Source organism: Alligator mississippiensis, chromosome 7 (assembly GCF_030867095.1).
Source record: "Alligator mississippiensis isolate rAllMis1 chromosome 7, rAllMis1, whole genome shotgun sequence".
In the NCBI taxonomy this organism is placed as follows: Eukaryota; Metazoa; Chordata; order Crocodylia; family Alligatoridae; genus Alligator; species Alligator mississippiensis.
The window spans coordinates 36,707,348-36,723,242 of record NC_081830.1 but is presented as its reverse complement, the minus strand read 5'-3'; the positions used below and the strand labels follow the sequence as shown (position 1 = coordinate 36,723,242).

General features: G+C 47.5%; 1 protein-coding gene across 3 annotated transcripts in view; it reads left to right on the top strand.

The window, feature by feature from the left end:
* Window positions 1-15,895, top strand: part of PAK2 (p21 (RAC1) activated kinase 2) — a 78,304-nt gene that overhangs the window by 41,473 nt on the left and 20,936 nt on the right. For all 3 annotated transcript variants that reach the window (XM_014596926.2, XM_006267021.3, XM_019499839.2), the window contains exons 3-9: window positions 1,563-1,663; window positions 3,549-3,699; window positions 4,657-4,688; window positions 4,979-5,086; window positions 10,637-10,769; window positions 11,704-11,767; window positions 12,655-12,703. In XM_014596926.2, coding sequence (XP_014452412.1) covers window positions 1,563-1,663; window positions 3,549-3,699; window positions 4,657-4,688; window positions 4,979-5,086; window positions 10,637-10,769; window positions 11,704-11,767; window positions 12,655-12,703 — 638 coding nt within the window. The remainder of the gene's footprint in view (window positions 1-1,562; window positions 1,664-3,548; window positions 3,700-4,656; window positions 4,689-4,978; window positions 5,087-10,636; window positions 10,770-11,703; window positions 11,768-12,654; window positions 12,704-15,895) is intronic.

Genomic DNA, 15,895 nt, shown 5'->3' with positions numbered 1-15,895 from the left:
CTAGCATGAATGTAGGTGGTTATCAGAATCTCGGTGTTGCGTCAGTGCATCTATCAGTCATTTTAGTGGCCACACACTGGCTATTTTGTAATGTGTTTTCAGCCTTCTCCATGCTGTATTACTCCTTTCTGTCTCCAGTGAGGGAAGGGGGGCAGGGCATTATCCACTTTGCCAAGACCAAGAAAGGACCCCAGTAGAGGGGACAGGGGGAAGTAGCAGCAGCAGGCAAGTAGGGCAGTACCTGAGGCCTTCCAGTAGCAGAACTAGCCCAACCTGGATGCATTTTTCTTCAAAGACGTAAGAGTTTGTGATGGGGGCACTGTAAAATCAAACATTATGAAGAATATGACCTAGATCAGGGGTGGGCCGACTACAGCCTGCGGTCCGGATCTTGCCCACCAGGCCATTCTATCCATTCTGCGGGGCCCCTAAAAAATTTTACAAAATATCTGCTCCTGGATGCCTTTCATAGATGACAGGAGCCAGGGGCAGTAGGACCCAAGGGGAGCCTCAGCAGGATACAGAAGCCCAAGCCTGCCCCTCCCCCAGCCTTTTTCCTGCCTTCCTGCTCCAGCACCATGTGGCTCCTGGCTGCATTGCTGGACTCAGGAGCACGGGGTTGCGCTGGTACCCCGGGGGTGTGTGTGTGTTTATAGGGTGAGTCCCACACGCACACCCCACCATACACATGCAACTCTTGCACTGCCATACACACAGACCCCCCCACTTGTACTCCCTCACACACCCCAGCCACCCTCCCCGCCACACATTCTGCCACAAACCCCTTACCCACCCACATCCCACATATCCAATACACACCCACACCCTTCCCCACAAACCTATACTCACCCCCTCCACAATATACAAGAGTAAGGTTTCATTTTAAGCTATTATATACAATCACCTCTGTCTACTATGCCAACGTGTAAACCAGGACAAAGACATTTTTTGAAATCAAATTAATAAATGGTTTAGATGTTCACTTTTTAGAATATAATTTGGTATGTTTCTGGTTCCAAGATGGCAAAACCTCTTGGTGAAAGGAGTACTTTCGGGGCTAAGAGGAGGGACTGTTTGCAGGCCAGATGAGCTATACCAGGTTCCCCTGTGGTGTGGATTTGACTGGTGGATGCAATCTGGCCCCTGCAGGACAGGCATGAGCCACCTTGGCTCCTATGGGACACGTGGTGGCAGTGTTAATTGTCACTACTGCCCTACTGCCAAATTTTCCATCCTATTGAGGAGTCCTATGGGCACCCCTGCCCTATGTGAGTGCAGTGCCTGACATGGAACCCTGAATCAGGTTTTAAGTTTTACCACAGTTTAAACAATTTGAATACAATGAAGACTGAGTTCTTGTGCTGTATGTAGGCTAAATAGTAATTTAGAGGGCCTATCTGCTCTAAGCAGTTGTGCAGTGTTCATGTCCAATTCTCAGAATAAGGGATCCTGCCTACTATATCATTTGATGGATTTGTTGCACTAAACAGAGATACTGGGGTCTTGAAGATCCTCTTTTCTAAATTTAAATGTGTGATTTTTTTTTCTCAATATCTTTTTAGCAAGCAAGAAAAAAGAAAAAGAAAGGCCAGAAATCTCCCCTCCATCAGACTTTGAACATACCATCCATGTTGGCTTTGATGCTGTTACTGGAGAATTCACTGTAAGTATATCTGGCTTAGAGGAATTCAGAAAGCCTTCATGTGGTTCCATGCTTCAGTGAGGACAGTGTGTCAGGTTGGCATAAAGCTTTAGTTGGTCCGTTCTTTTTCATCACAAAAGTAGCTTGTTTTGTATACAGTGTCTAGAGCGGTTACCTTGGCTGGCTTCTTAAGTGCCTCTGGTGCAAGTGTTTAGTAATATTTTGGGCTCTTAATAGTTTGAACCACTTAAAGTAACCTGTTTGCAGAATTCCTGTTAGGCTGTGGCAGGGGTGGGCAATTACTTGGGCCAGAGGGCCGCTTAGGGAGTTGGATATGCTATCGTGGGCCGAGACACCCCTCCTTTCACCTCCCCCACCCCACAACAGCTCACCCAAACCCCCTAAGTGACTCTCCAGCCCAAGTAATTGCCCACCCCTGGGCAGAGAGAACAAAGGTTAGGGGAACCTAATCCTTGTTTGCCCCCTTCTCCTTGCACCCCCTCCCCTGTCCTGAGTCCTTGGTATGCATCTGGGCCAGTGCTGCACTGTATTCTCTCGTTCTGGCTCAGGCCATGTGGGTGCAGCTTGTGTGGCTCCTGCCTGATCCTGCTGCATGCTGGGGACTCGGGGTAGAGGAGAGTGTACAGAGAGAAGGGAGGAAACAGCATGACACTGGCCCGGCTGGGCCCAGATGATGTACAGCTCCTGGCCCCCTTCTTGCACTCCCTTCTCTGTCCCAAATCCTTGGCATATGGCTGGGTCGAGCAGGAGCCATGCCAGCTGCACCCACTTGGCTTGAGATAGTGCACGGGAATACAGCATGGCACTGGCTCGGGCTAGCTATGTGCTGGGGACTCGCGGTGGAGGGAGAAGGGGAATGAGAGCTGTGGGTTATCCAGACCCAGCCTGGCTGGTGCCATGCTGTGTTTCCCTCTTCTCCCTGCAGCCCCTCCTCTACCTCAAGTTCCCAGCATGCAGCTGAGCCAGTGCCACACTGAGTTCCTGTGCATTGCTTTAGGCCACATAGGTGCAGCTGGCACAGCCCAACCCCACTGAGTGCTGGGGACTCAGGTTGGGCAAGAGCCATGCCTAGCTGCTCCAGCTGTACCCATGTGGCACAGCCTGAAGCAGCATGTGGGAACACAGCATAGCACTGGTGCCCACACCCCTTTCAGGCCCCACCTTAGCAGAGCCTGCATAACCTGTGGCTCCTGGCCCTCTTCCCCCTGCACCCCCTCCCCCACCAGTGGGGAGAACCTTACCTGAGCTTTGAGTCACTGGGCTCAGGGTCAGAGTGGGGCACAGACAGGGCAGAAGCCTGGCCTGGGGCTGAGCACCACCTGCCTTGGAACTTACACTGGGGCCTGGAGGGTGGGATAGGGTGGGATGGCTGGGGAGGGGAGGGGCTGCTGCTGGAGCTGGCTGGCATGAAGAAGGGAGAAGGGCAAGAGGCACTGAAAGCCAGGGCAGCTGTGGGCTGGATAAAATTCTCTTTCAAGGGAGCAGCTGCAGGCTGGGTAAGATAATTTGGCAGGCCGGATCTGGTCCGTGGCTGTATTTTTGCCCACCCTGGGCTATGGAATAGCCATGGAAAATATAAAATGACCTCTATTTTGTTAATTCCTTTCTGTTTACAAATGATCAGGCTGTGCTGAATGGGGAGCACTGGGTTAATGTACCCGAACTGCAGGTGGCATGTGTTGGAGGTAGGCTTCTTCCTGCAGCCTCCCATTAGATCAGAGAACCTGATAGAACTCTTGAATGTTTGAGCACTCAGCTGATGACTTGGTTTATGTTGATGTCTGAGCTAGTGGCTGAAACCTCACTGCCTTTGATATAGTTGAAATCACAAAATAAAGGAAGAAGAATTCATTCTTCTTGTCTAATTTAAAAAAATGTGTTTCAGGGAATGCCAGAGCAATGGGCTCGGTTGCTACAGACCTCAAACATCACCAAGCTAGAACAGAAGAAAAACCCCCAGGCGGTACTAGATGTGCTGAAATTCTATGACTCCAAAGACACAGCAAAACAGAAGTATCTGAGCTTCTCTGCTCCAGGTGAGACGAAAGTACCTACAAGGTGTATTCACACGGGCAGTTGAGTCTCTAGAACTACTTCTGATCTTTCTATTGTTGTTTAGCATTAAGGAATTGCACTCCAGTGCTGAAGAGTCAAATTTAATTTCTAATGGGGGAAAGGAACAGTTGAAAATAGTATCCATGGAAGCTGAACTCTGCCTTTCCTTTTCCAAGTGGGGAAGAGAACAAATGGAACAGAATAATTAACTTAGAGTAACATCATTAGTTTGTAACGAGCTTTATTTATGAAGTGAAAATTATAGGGCTATTATTAATTGGTTTAATGCTGTGGACATCTTCACTTTTACTTGTCCAATGCCACTTGGCTGTAAAATTGCTGTACAGTAACTTGTACTAGTTTCACTGTTTGATAGGACCAAATGTTAAACATAGAGTCTCATTCTTAATGCAAGTTTTAGAGGAGGAGAGACTGCAGAAAAAAAATTACTGCACTTTTTTTTTCTAATGTCTTCAGTAGTTTTTAGCTTATCAGATCCCAAAGAAAATCCATTCTGAAAACAGTTTGGTAATAGTGCTTTGTCATGCCTTCACCTTGACTTCAAATATAGCTAATGAAACAACAGAGTCCATTTAGTTGTAATCTTCTGTCTCTTGCACATCAAAATCAATACACAATTTGACAAAACAGGAAATCTCTACTTTAATTGAGATCCAAGAAATCTGTATCTGACATGTATTGGCTGACCTGGGATGGGATGGGGTGGGAATCTTTGTAGCATCTTACCTGCATTGTGGCTGGACTTAGTCACTTCAGTTGTTGTCTCATGTTTTTCACCATGTAAATTTACTTGGATGAGAAGGGAGAAATGCCTGGAACTGTCTCTTCTGTTGATATGCTGGTCAGCTGCTCTACCAACTTTACTGTTATTGTTTGGCTATTTACACACATTTATTTTGCTTTTTCTTCATGTTTAGAAAAAGATGGTTTCCCTTCAGGAACACCAACAGTAAGTGTGCTTATTGTTGCTTATACCTCTTTAGGGAGACTCCATTTTAATTATAAATTTAAGTTGTAGCTTTGTGCTGTATAATAAAACCAAATTAGACTATTTCTTACTTGGTTTCCTTTAGGAACCCTTGGTAAAGGGAAGGAGGGGGTCAGAATTTTTTTAAAAAATGAAGATGAAAATTCCAAAAATTCCTTAACTCCTAGGACCCGTGACTTTGGAAGGGAAAACTACAATTTTGTTAATTGTTTTCTTCTTCCTCCCCGCCCCCTTCCTTAATAAATATACAGCCAAATGCAAAAGGCTCAGAGCCCTCAACAGCAGTAGCCGAAGATGATGATGATGATGAAGAGGCTCCCCCTCCAGTTATTGCCCCACGACCAGACCATACAAAATCAGTAAGTAATTTCAGTTTCCTTCAAAAATGTTTCCCTTTATTGCTGGCCTCTCTATCTAGTCCCTGCCTTAACAAACTGGGGAAGTTATTTGCAAGGGGATACTTTACTTGTTAGATTAAAAAGTTTTGTGTGTGTGTGCGTGTGTAAATATGTAAAAAAAAACTTGTTTTTTTTACTTTTATTTAAAATACCTCCCTTCTAGTTCTACCTTGCAGATAAATAGAAAGACAGACCTTCCTTCCAGTTCTACCTTCCAGGTTCCATTTTAATCGGGAGAACCATAACAATACTGTTGTTTTTATGGGGGTTATATTAAAGGAATCCAAACTTCGTTTCCTTATCTTCCAAGTCGTATCACAAGGAAAAATGTCAGTTATTTACCAGTCTTTTTCAGTGCCCAAAAGTTATGGATAATCTGTACATTTTTATATAGTAGCCCTGACAATTATGTGCTTCTCTCTCTCTCTCTCGTTCTGTTAGAATACTTGGTGTCCTTTTCTCCCCCTCCCCCCTGGCTAATGCCAAGTTAACCTTAGGAATGTATTCCCTCTACGAATATATGAGAATTTAAACACTTAAACTGCCAGGTAAATATTAGTGCCATCTTTTTTTCACTTTAACATTTCCTCCCCGCTGAGTGAGTGCCAGAGGCCCTTCTTGCCCTTCTATGCATTCTCTGATAAAGGCCATATTTCATTTCACCCATCCCTGTAGTTTTGCTTTGCCTGAAAGGTGGGTATAGATTGGGCATAATTTTTGTCAAATCCTGCCTATAGTAACTAAAGAGTACATCAGACTTAAATGGTTTGTTTTCTTGATAAATTGGCTCCAGCATCTGCACTATTCAGTAGGTATTCAGCTTAGTCTTTCAGAAGTAAGTAATTTCATAGATTTTCATAGACATTAGGGCTGGAACGGACCTCGGAAGATCATCGAGTCCAGCCCCCCGCCCAAAGGGCAGGATGTCAGCTGGGGTCATAGGATCCCAGCAAGATAAGCATCCAGTTTCATCTTGAAGGTGTTCAATGAAGGCGCTTGAACAACCTCCGGTGGCAGGCTGTTCCAGACCTTGGGGGCTCGGACAGTAAAGAAATTCTTCCTTATGTCCAGCCTGAAACGATCTTGTAGTAGTTTGTGACCATTCGTCCTCGTCATCCCTTGGGGAGCTCTGGTGAACAAACGTTCCCCTAGATACTGATGGTCACCCCTGATAAACTTGTAGGTGGCCATCAGATCACCCCTGAGCCTGCGCTTTTCCAGGCTAAAGAGCCCCAGGGCTCTCAGCCTGTCATCGTAGGGTCTGCTTCCCTGACCTCTGATCATGCGCGTGGCTCTTCTCTGGACTCTCTCAAGCTTCTCCACATCCTTTTTGAATTGTGGAGCCCAAAACTGGACGCAGTACTCCAGCTGCGGCCTCACTAAGGCCGAGTACAGGGGGAGAATGACGTCCCGGGATTTGCTTGAGAAGCATCTATGGATGCAAGCCAGCGTTTTGGTCGCTATACTAGCCGCAGCATCGCATTGCAGGCTCATGTTCATCTTGTGGTCAATGATGACCCCCAAGTCTCTTTCTTCCATAGTGCTAACCAACATAGCACTGCCGAGCCTATAAGGATGCTGCGGGTTTTTTTTTCCCAAGGTGGAGAACCTTGTATTTATCGGCGTTGAACACCATCAGATTCTCATCCGCCCACTTGCTGAGCCTGTCCAGGTCAGCCTGGATCATCCGCCTGTCTTCTGGTGTGGATGCTTTGCCCCAAAGTTTGGTGTCATCGGCGAACTTGGCCAGTCCGCTTCTTACTCCAGTGTCCGCATCATTAATGAAGATGTTGAACAGTATGGGTCCAAGGACAGAGCCCTGGGGGACCCCACTGGTCACAGGACACCACGATGAGTGACTTCCATCAATTACTACCCTCTGGGTCCGACCCCGGAGCCAATTTTCCAGCCAGTGGATCGTGGTGGACCCAAGGCGACAATTGGCCAGTTTCTCCAAGAGACGATCATGGGACACCAGATCGAAGGCTTTTTTGAAGTCAAGATATATGACATCAATCTCATCTCCCTTGTCCAGGTGATAGGTCACCTGGTCGTAGAAGGAAATGAGATTGGTCAAGCAAGACCTACCTGCAACAAACCCATGCTGGCTATCCCTTAAGATGTTGGCGTCGGCCAGTCCATTAAGGATGGCCTCCTTAATAAACTTTTCTAAGATCTTCCCCGGGATAGAAGTCAGGCTGATGGGCCTACAGTTAGCCGGATCCACTTTCCTCCCTTTCTTGAAGATAGGCACCACGTTGGCCTTCTTCCAGTCTTCGGGCACTACACCAGAGCGCCAAGAGTTTTCAAAGATCCGCGCTAGAGGCTGGGCTATGATGCTTGCCAGCTCCTTGAGTACCCTGGGGTGAAGATTGTCAGGGCCGGCTGACTTGAAGGTATCCAGCTTCTCAAGATGTTCCTTCACAAAGTCAGCATTAATGGAGGGCAGGGGATCACCCTCACCCAGACTTCCCGGCCCTGTAGCGGGCAGGGGCGTCCCATGGGGCTGATGAAAGACCGATGCAAAGTACCTATTTAATAGGTTGGCTTTTTCCTGGGCGTCAGTTGTCAGTTGCCCCATCTGGTTCAGCAGGGGTCCAACGTTGCCCCTGCTTTTCCTCTGGCTCCCCACAGATCTGAAAAAGGACTTTTTATTGTCCTTGATGCTCAAAGCTAGCTGGAGTTCAGTTGCAGCCTTGGCTTTCCTGGTCAGCTCCCTACAGGACCGGACCAGTGCAGAATAATCCTCCTTGGAGGTGACTCCCATCCTCCATCCTTTGTAGGCCTTTCTTTTTAGCCTCAGGAGGTCTGCTAGGTCCCTGGAGAGCCAGGGGGGCTGCTGTGCCCTCTTGCTGCCTTTCCTCCGAGATGGAATAGAGTTAGATTGTGCATTGAGGATCGCTCCCTTGAGGAGCAACCACTCTTCTTGAACTCCCCTCTCTCTGTGGTCACAGTCCCTTAGGGCCTCACTGACAAGCCTCCTGAGCTTGTTAAAGTCAGCTTTCCTGAAGTCAAGGACTTGTGTGTTGCTGACTGACTTGCCAGCTTTTCGACGGATGGTGAAGGTGATCAGCTCGTGGTCGCTGTCACCCAGCTTCCCATCGATCACTAGGTCGCCGACTAGGTTCTCCCCAGTAGCCAGCACCAGGTTGAGCAGCGCTTTGCCTCTCGTTGGCCCATAGACTTCTTGAGTCAGGTAGAGGTCATCCACGCACGAGAGGAAGCTCTGCGACTGCTCAGATTTTGCTGAGCGATCCTCCCATGAGATGTCTGGGTAATTGAAGTCACCCATGACAACCATGGTCCTGGAGCAAGCTGCCTCAGCCAGTTCCTGGGCAAACTCCTGGTCTAGCTCAGGACTTTGGGTGGGAGGTCTGTAGTAGACTCCCACCATTGTGTCCCCTGTGCCATGTTCCCCACGGATTTTAACCCAGAGGGTCTCCAGCCGTCCACCCTGGTCGCCAATATCGGCTTGCAGGGATGCGTAGCTTTCCTTAACATAGAGAGCTACACCCCCGCCCCTTTTCTCTACACGATCCCTCCTGTACAGGGTATAGCCATCTATCCCCGTGGTCCAGTCATGGGTGGAGTCCCACCAGGTCTCTGTGATCCCTATGACATCGTAATTGTTTGCACTGAGCAGGAGAATGAGCTCCTCCTGCTTATTCCCCAAGCTCCTGGCATTAGTGTACAGGCAGGCAAGTGCCCCCTGGGGGGCTCCTTCCTTGCCCACAGATTTTACCAGGGCTGGGGCTGGGGTGGGCTCCCTTGAGTGCCGTGATCCGCTGGCTTTGCAAGGATTGTTCAGTGGGCCAGCAGTGGCGGTAGTCCCCCTGTCCCCCAGCGGGCTTAGTTTAAAGCCCGGTGGAGCAGGTCAGCCAGTCTGGCTGAGAAGAGCCTCCTCCCTAGGGGAGAGAGGTGGAGGCCATCTCTTCCCAGCAGCTCGCTGCCTCTCTCGCCAAAGAGCGGGCTGTGGTCATGAAAGCCAAAGCCTTCCTGATGACACCAGCGCCGCAGTCTTTGGTTGACCACATAGATCCTCCTGTCCCTTCTCAGCCCATAGCCTGAGACTGGGAGGATCGACGAGAACACCACCTGTGCCCCCAGACCCTTAAGCCCCGCTCCCAAATCCCTGTAGCGCCTCATGACCTGGCTGGGAGTGCTCCGAGCCGTGTCATTGGTGCCCACATGAATAAGGAGCATGGGATAGTGGTCTGTGGGTTTGAGGAGCTTGGGGATCCTCTCTGCAATGTCCCGGATGCGGGCCCCTGGGAAGCAGCAGACTTGCCGGGCTAAGGGGTCGGGGCGGCAGATTGGCCCCTCAGTCCCCCTCAGGAGGGAGTCTCCCACAACAAACACCTTACGTTTTGTCTTGGGGAGAGCAGGGGCGGGAGCTGCAGTTAGGCCCATGTTGCCTGTGGGGGCCGGCAACTCAGCAGGCTCTGCTGGGGCAGCAAGACGTGCATACCTGTTGCTCAGTTCTGGTGGGGGAGGGGCCTTGGTGCGGCGGGCCTTAGGGCCCTTGACCACCTTGGTCCATGCCCCTGGCTGGACACAGCAGGAGGTCCCAGAGTCCTCCTTTGGCGTGAAGGGAGACTGTGGTCTACCCTCTGCCTCCCGGGGGAGAAGGGCCTGGCAGTAGGAGTCTATCTCCTGCTCGCAGTCCCTGACGGCACGCAGTCTCTGGACTGTGGCCTGGAGCTCCTCCAGCTGGCGTGCCAGAGACCCCAAAAGGGAGCAGACCCCACAAGGGGAGGTCACCATGCTCCCAGGCCCCAGAGCCTGAAAAAGGGACAGGCAGCCCCCGCAGCCGAGAGCCAGGGGCTCCGTCTGGGCGGCCGTCTCTGAGGTGCCAGAGGGGGGGGCCGCGGAGCCCGAGGGGACCCTCGGGGTGCAGCGCGTGCCCATCCGTGTCATGCCTCAGGTAGGCTGGCTACAGCTGGGGCTGTCTACCCTGGGGGGTGCGCAGGCAGGGTCTGGCGCCCTCCCGCACGCCCTCCCGTGCGAACTCCGCGCTAACTCACGCGCCGGCAGAGAAGCGTGCCTGTTTGTGCAGCCTGTTCGTGCAGCTCCGGTCGCGTGGCTCCCTGGGGGGCTGGGCGAAGTAGGGGCCTGGGCGGGGCTTGACCCGGCCCGGCTCCACTCAGCTGCCGCCTCCCACACACACACTAAGGGGGTTAGCCCCTTCTCTCCACAGGCCCCGCTTACCCCGGCTGCGCTGGGGGTCAGCGGGGGGCTCCGTGGCTGCTGGAGGGTTTCTGGGGGGCTTCGGGGGAGCGGGGGCGCAGCGAGCTTTCACCCACGCGTCTCTCGCCGCTCCCGCGTCTAACTGGGATGTTGCAACCATGTTGATTCTTAGCAGAATTCAGAAATTCTCCGAACAATTGACTGACTTCTCATTCCAAATGCTTTCAAATGAAACAATTATTAGAACTGTATGGCAGTTTTGAATCTGAAAAACAGTGATCGTAAAGAGGATTCTGACGGTGAGTGATCTTTCTCTTGTCACAGATTTACACGCGATCTGTAATTGACCCCATCCCTGCACCAGCTGGTGATACTTGTGTTGATAATGCTGTCAGGTCAGCTGACAAGCAGAAAAAGAAGACCAAAATGTCTGATGAAGAGATTATGGAAAAACTACGTAAGTGATTCTTTTTTAAAGCTTCTGTACTAATGACAGTAGTGTTGAGGTTCTGTAGTGACTTACTGAGCCCTTTACTTACAACTGGTAATGCCTGTTGGAGTTTCTTTTAGCAGATACCAATCAATTGCATTTAGTCAAAATCTGAGTTTGTCACAAAAGAAGTTTCATCTGTATTAGGTCTTGGTTCTTTTCTCCTAGGCAGCATATTGACAACTAAGTCTTGATGCCATTATTCCCATTTTCAGAACATAGGAAGTGCTATGCTGGGTCACACCAATGGTCCTTCTAGCTCAGTATCCTGTCCCTGACTGGAAGGGCTGGATGCTGTAGAAGGAGAGCATTGAAGCAGATCTGTATAGAGATCCCTGTTCAGTATTCTCCCTGGCATCCATTATTATTGTGTTAAAGATGCCTGAGGAAACAACTCCAACCCTTCTGATCAATGGCCATTAATAGATCTAGCATCCATGAATTTATTTAGTCCTTTTTTAAACCTGGTTACATCATCTGCCTCCACACCCTTCTGTGGCAGTGAATTCCAAAAATGAACTGTGTGTTGCATAAAAAAGTAAAGATAATATTGCAGCTATGATAAGTTATTCAGCATCTTTGGGCTATTCCCATTGGTAGCACCAAACCTAGTACATTTTTGCTGTTAGGTTTTTAATCTTTATAGGTGAAACCATAGTATTGTAGCCAAATTTTGACAGGCAACTGTAAACTTTACAATTGGCTTTCTAATTATTGGATTAATTATGAGCATCATATCAGGTTTTATACGTTGTATGTAATTTAAGGTGATATTGAAGAATAGACCATTAATGATAAAACTGTTTAATACTAAAGTTGAAAGAATGTCTTCCACTCTAATAGTAAAGGAACGCTTCCTAAAGCACTGGTTGATGCAGGATTTTTGTGGAAACTTTTTTAGGCACTATCGTAAGCATAGGTGATCCCAAGAAAAAATATACCAGATATGAAAAAATTGGCCAGGGGTGAGTATTTGTAAACATGTAATGTAATATTTCTTTGGAACTTATAGTGAACCAGTATTAAAGATATGATGTGTTGTTCTCCTCCAGTGGTTGTCATTTAGTCGTTGTTTACCCGGGTGGAGTTGTCTGTGTAGATTATATAAATAATAACCAGATGCAGTATACATTAAACAATGGTAGAAGTTCTAAACTGCTTCCTTTTTAATGTACATCTGCAATGCCAAAATAGGTCTTCCTGGGTATAGATCATTTTTTGATTGGCTGGAGTAAAGGTGCCAAAATATATTTATTTCTGTTAATTTGTCAGTCTTTTTCTCCTACTCATGAGATGTTTGTCTATTTTTATAATGCTATGGCTAGTGAAAAGCTGAGGGTTAAAGAATGCAAGACCTTCCTGACCCAGTTAAGGTGCTATCAGTCTAGAGTAACTGCTTTAGTATCCCCATTAATCATTTAAATGTAAAAGGTCAGTGGAAAGGTGACTTCAGCTATAAATTTGCTCAAATGTTTTAACTAAACATAATTCTAGCTCTGTTTGTTTCCCTTCTCAACATATTTCTGTAGTGGGTTACTTCATTCTTCACCAAAAGTATAGTGGAAGGTAATTGTCTGACTTAACTGGTCTTTGGGAATAGCACAGGGTTTATGTGCACATATTCATGTGAAAGAAGTAGTTTGTAAAATATGGAAGAGGGTGTGCCTGTATGACTAGTGCATGCTGTTGGGATTTATATTCAATTAATTATCCTTACCTCGGCACCCTGCTTGTTTACGACACTGCTCTTCTAGGCAGGCAAAACAGAAAAAAAAATTTGCCTTTGGGATCTGCCCATTCATGTATATGCATATTAGATGTGACATCTTAATTGCACATTTTGTCTTCACAGGGCTTCAGGTACAGTTTTTACAGCTATTGATGTAGCGACAGGACAAGAGGTAAGATCTGTGTGCTTTCTAATAGTGGGAGTTCCTTTTCTGCTTACTCAATTCCAAGACAAGGGTTTTCTTCTCCTGTCTAACATGGGAGGGGGCTGTGGTGGTAGAAAGCCCCTCATCTTGGATTTGAGTACGAGGTGGCTACTGTGGCTGGAGCTGGAGCCAAAGCCCCAACTCTGGGTTGGGGCTGGATCTATAGCTGCTGCCTGCCACACCCCATCTGTCCCCCTGTTGTCTCTCTCACCCCATAGTCTCTGCTGCTTGGCCTGCCTCCCCAACCCCTCTGCTTATCCTCTGGCCCCAATCCAGCCCAAAACACAGAGCACATGTTTACTTCAGGCCCAGCCTGGCCTGGTAACCACTGTTGTGGTGGCAGCAGCTCCACCTGGGCCCCAGAGCAAGCACATGTTCCCTGTCCTGGGCTGAATCAGGACCCAGGGGTTAAGCAGGGATGGGAACAGGCAGAGGCTACAGGGTGGTGGGAGGGGGGGGGCGTGGAGTGGGCAGCAGGCAGCAGTTGTGGATCCAGGGGTAGGGAGGCAGAGGTGGTGGGGACTGCAAATGTTAGTTGGGGACAAGGGGCAGGGGAGTGCAAAGTGTTTGGGGAACAGGGGTCAGGCTTTTTGAACTCCCCCACCTCCCACCAGAGTTTCCCTACTGCCTTCCTGCTGCCTGCCCACTGCTACTGCTTCTCCTGCTTGAGTGGTGGGGGCGACAAATTTAAAATGACTCTCCAATAATTTGGTTCTGTATGTGGAAAATTATTAAAAAATTGCACATTTTCTGTGTACAGAATCTAATTATTGTGGGGGTTGAAGGGTTATCCATCTTAAATTCAGTCGTTTTGGATCTGGCTAAATATAGTAAGTTTTCATTTTATAGATGTCAGAAGTGAACTTTAGTAGGTTTCTTACCAATGGCTCTTATCTCTGGCACCACCTCCCTGTAGAATATTTGTCATAGTCATTTGTAACAGTACTTGCCTTGTTTTGTGGCAATCAGATGATGAATGCTAAAAATAGGGTTTTGTCTTTCTGCTGAACATCATTTCACTGCCTTTGCTTTTCAGAGTTTTGGTTTTTTTAAACTGCTTAAATGTTAAGTGTTGTGCACAGTATAGTTTCGGATTCTCACCAGAAATTCTGCATTTCATCTTGTAGACCTGTCCTTCAGCCCACTTTGGTATTTGTGACTTTGATATTCTTGGAAAGAATTTCTACACACATGATTTTTTTTTTCTTATTAGACTCCCTTTTTCCAGTTCCTTTCCTATCAATCAGTCTTAGCACAGGTTACTTTCAGATCATCTGGCAGAGGTGATTGCATAGTCATCATTTTTAAATTGTTAAAACTTCAGTGTCCCATTTGTTTTGATGTTTTCCCTTGAACATCTGTCATTACTATGCTGCCTTCCTCATCTTAAAAACAAATTATTATCTGCTGCTTTCTAAATTAAGATTTTAATGAACTGCTTTATCTGTCAGTCTTCCCTCTTCATTTCTGGCACTTTGAATGTTCCTTTTGAAGCTGGGTGAAAGATTCTCAATTATGGTTTTATCTCTCTTCTTTAGAGCCATTAGCACCTTCCTATTTGACATTTCCCACCTACAAAAATAGTGATGCTTTAGACTCAAGGATGAGGAACTTCATCACCAGCTACTTCTAGTATCATAGACAAATATTCTGTCTTGATTAAATTTAAAATCTTTTCACGGTTGTGCGGATCTACCATCTGTTACAAAATCTGATTTCTGCATTCCTTTTTCTAGCCTGTATGTGCTGCTTCTGATGAATCCAGCATTTGGTATTTTACAGTCTTCCCTCTCTTCAGCAGTGAAATGGTTTTCACTGTGGCTTTTTTATCGTATTGGAATTCTTCATGCATCAGAAAATACCATCATCTTGGGTCACTGACAGCTGTTAATTTAATCATGTGATGGGAGCTGAGAAATGTTTTCTTTGATTGCAACAATCACACTTCTAGCATGTCAGATCTTGGTGGCAGGATGCATGATAATTGGGATGTGGGACATAATTCTTCAGATCTGATTGTGTGTCTGACCATTGCATCCATGGCATATGTGGAGAGCTGGGGATTGGGGAGCTCCCCAATACTCGGCTCCCTGTGTTGCAGACCTCTAAACTGCACCTGCAGCCACACATTCAAATAAATGCATAATGTAAGCCAGCCACAAAGCTGTTCCATGTTAAATGTTGAGAAGGCACAACATAGATTTCCATGACGTGGAGCATCTTTTTTACTGGTTTGCCATTTTTATTGTTGTTTAGTGATGTGGTTTCTTAAAGTTTATCACACGATTTAACAAGGTTACATTTATCATATAGTTAATATCTGCCAGGGGCAGTAGAATAGGTAAGGCTGCTGACACATGCTAAGACAATTGTGGTAATGAGGTTTGAGGAATTTTTTTGTCCTCTCACCAAAATTGCATGACCTGCCATGCCAGATATGCGTGGCAGGTTGCACAGTTTTGCAGATTTGGCACAAAATTCCTCAAACCCCAACCCCATGGTTGCCACTACCAGCTTCCAGCATGTGGGGAGCCATGTATCAGGAACCTGAAGGGCTTCCTTGCTGCAGGCAGGCTTCCTGCCTTGCTTTGCAGTCTGTGCATGAGCTGAAAAGAAAGGCACTTGGAAGCTTTGTATGCAGTTGGGGAGTGTGGAGTTCCTGGCATCCCAGCTGCCTGTGCCAAGCATGGTAATGCGATACATGCAGCTGCAGCTTCCATATGAATCTGTGGCTCCTAGCTACAGACCTGCTCTTTAAAGGTGCAGGTTGCCATGAGCCCGACTTTAGGGAGTGTTCTTTAAAGCTTCTTGGGCACTAGAAAGTCAGACACCACATACCTGGTGTCTTGGTCTTAGCACATGGGGTGATCTAAACAGCATGACTGAAGGCACACTTTTAAAAAGCTCCTCTGCTGGGGCCCACGGTCTGGGGCACGTGAAGCTGTGAAGCAAGGAGGAGCTCCCATGTTCCTCAGCTGCTGCTTCCATGGGTGCCCCAGGAACTTAGAAAAGGGGATGACTGTGTCCCAGATCCTAATGTTCAGCTCAGTATTGAGGTCTGTCATAGGTCAGCCTGGACATGCCACACCTTCAATTTAAGGCATGATAGAAACGAGTCACAAAGATATTATATGTTATATGTGAAACATTTTTGTGGCT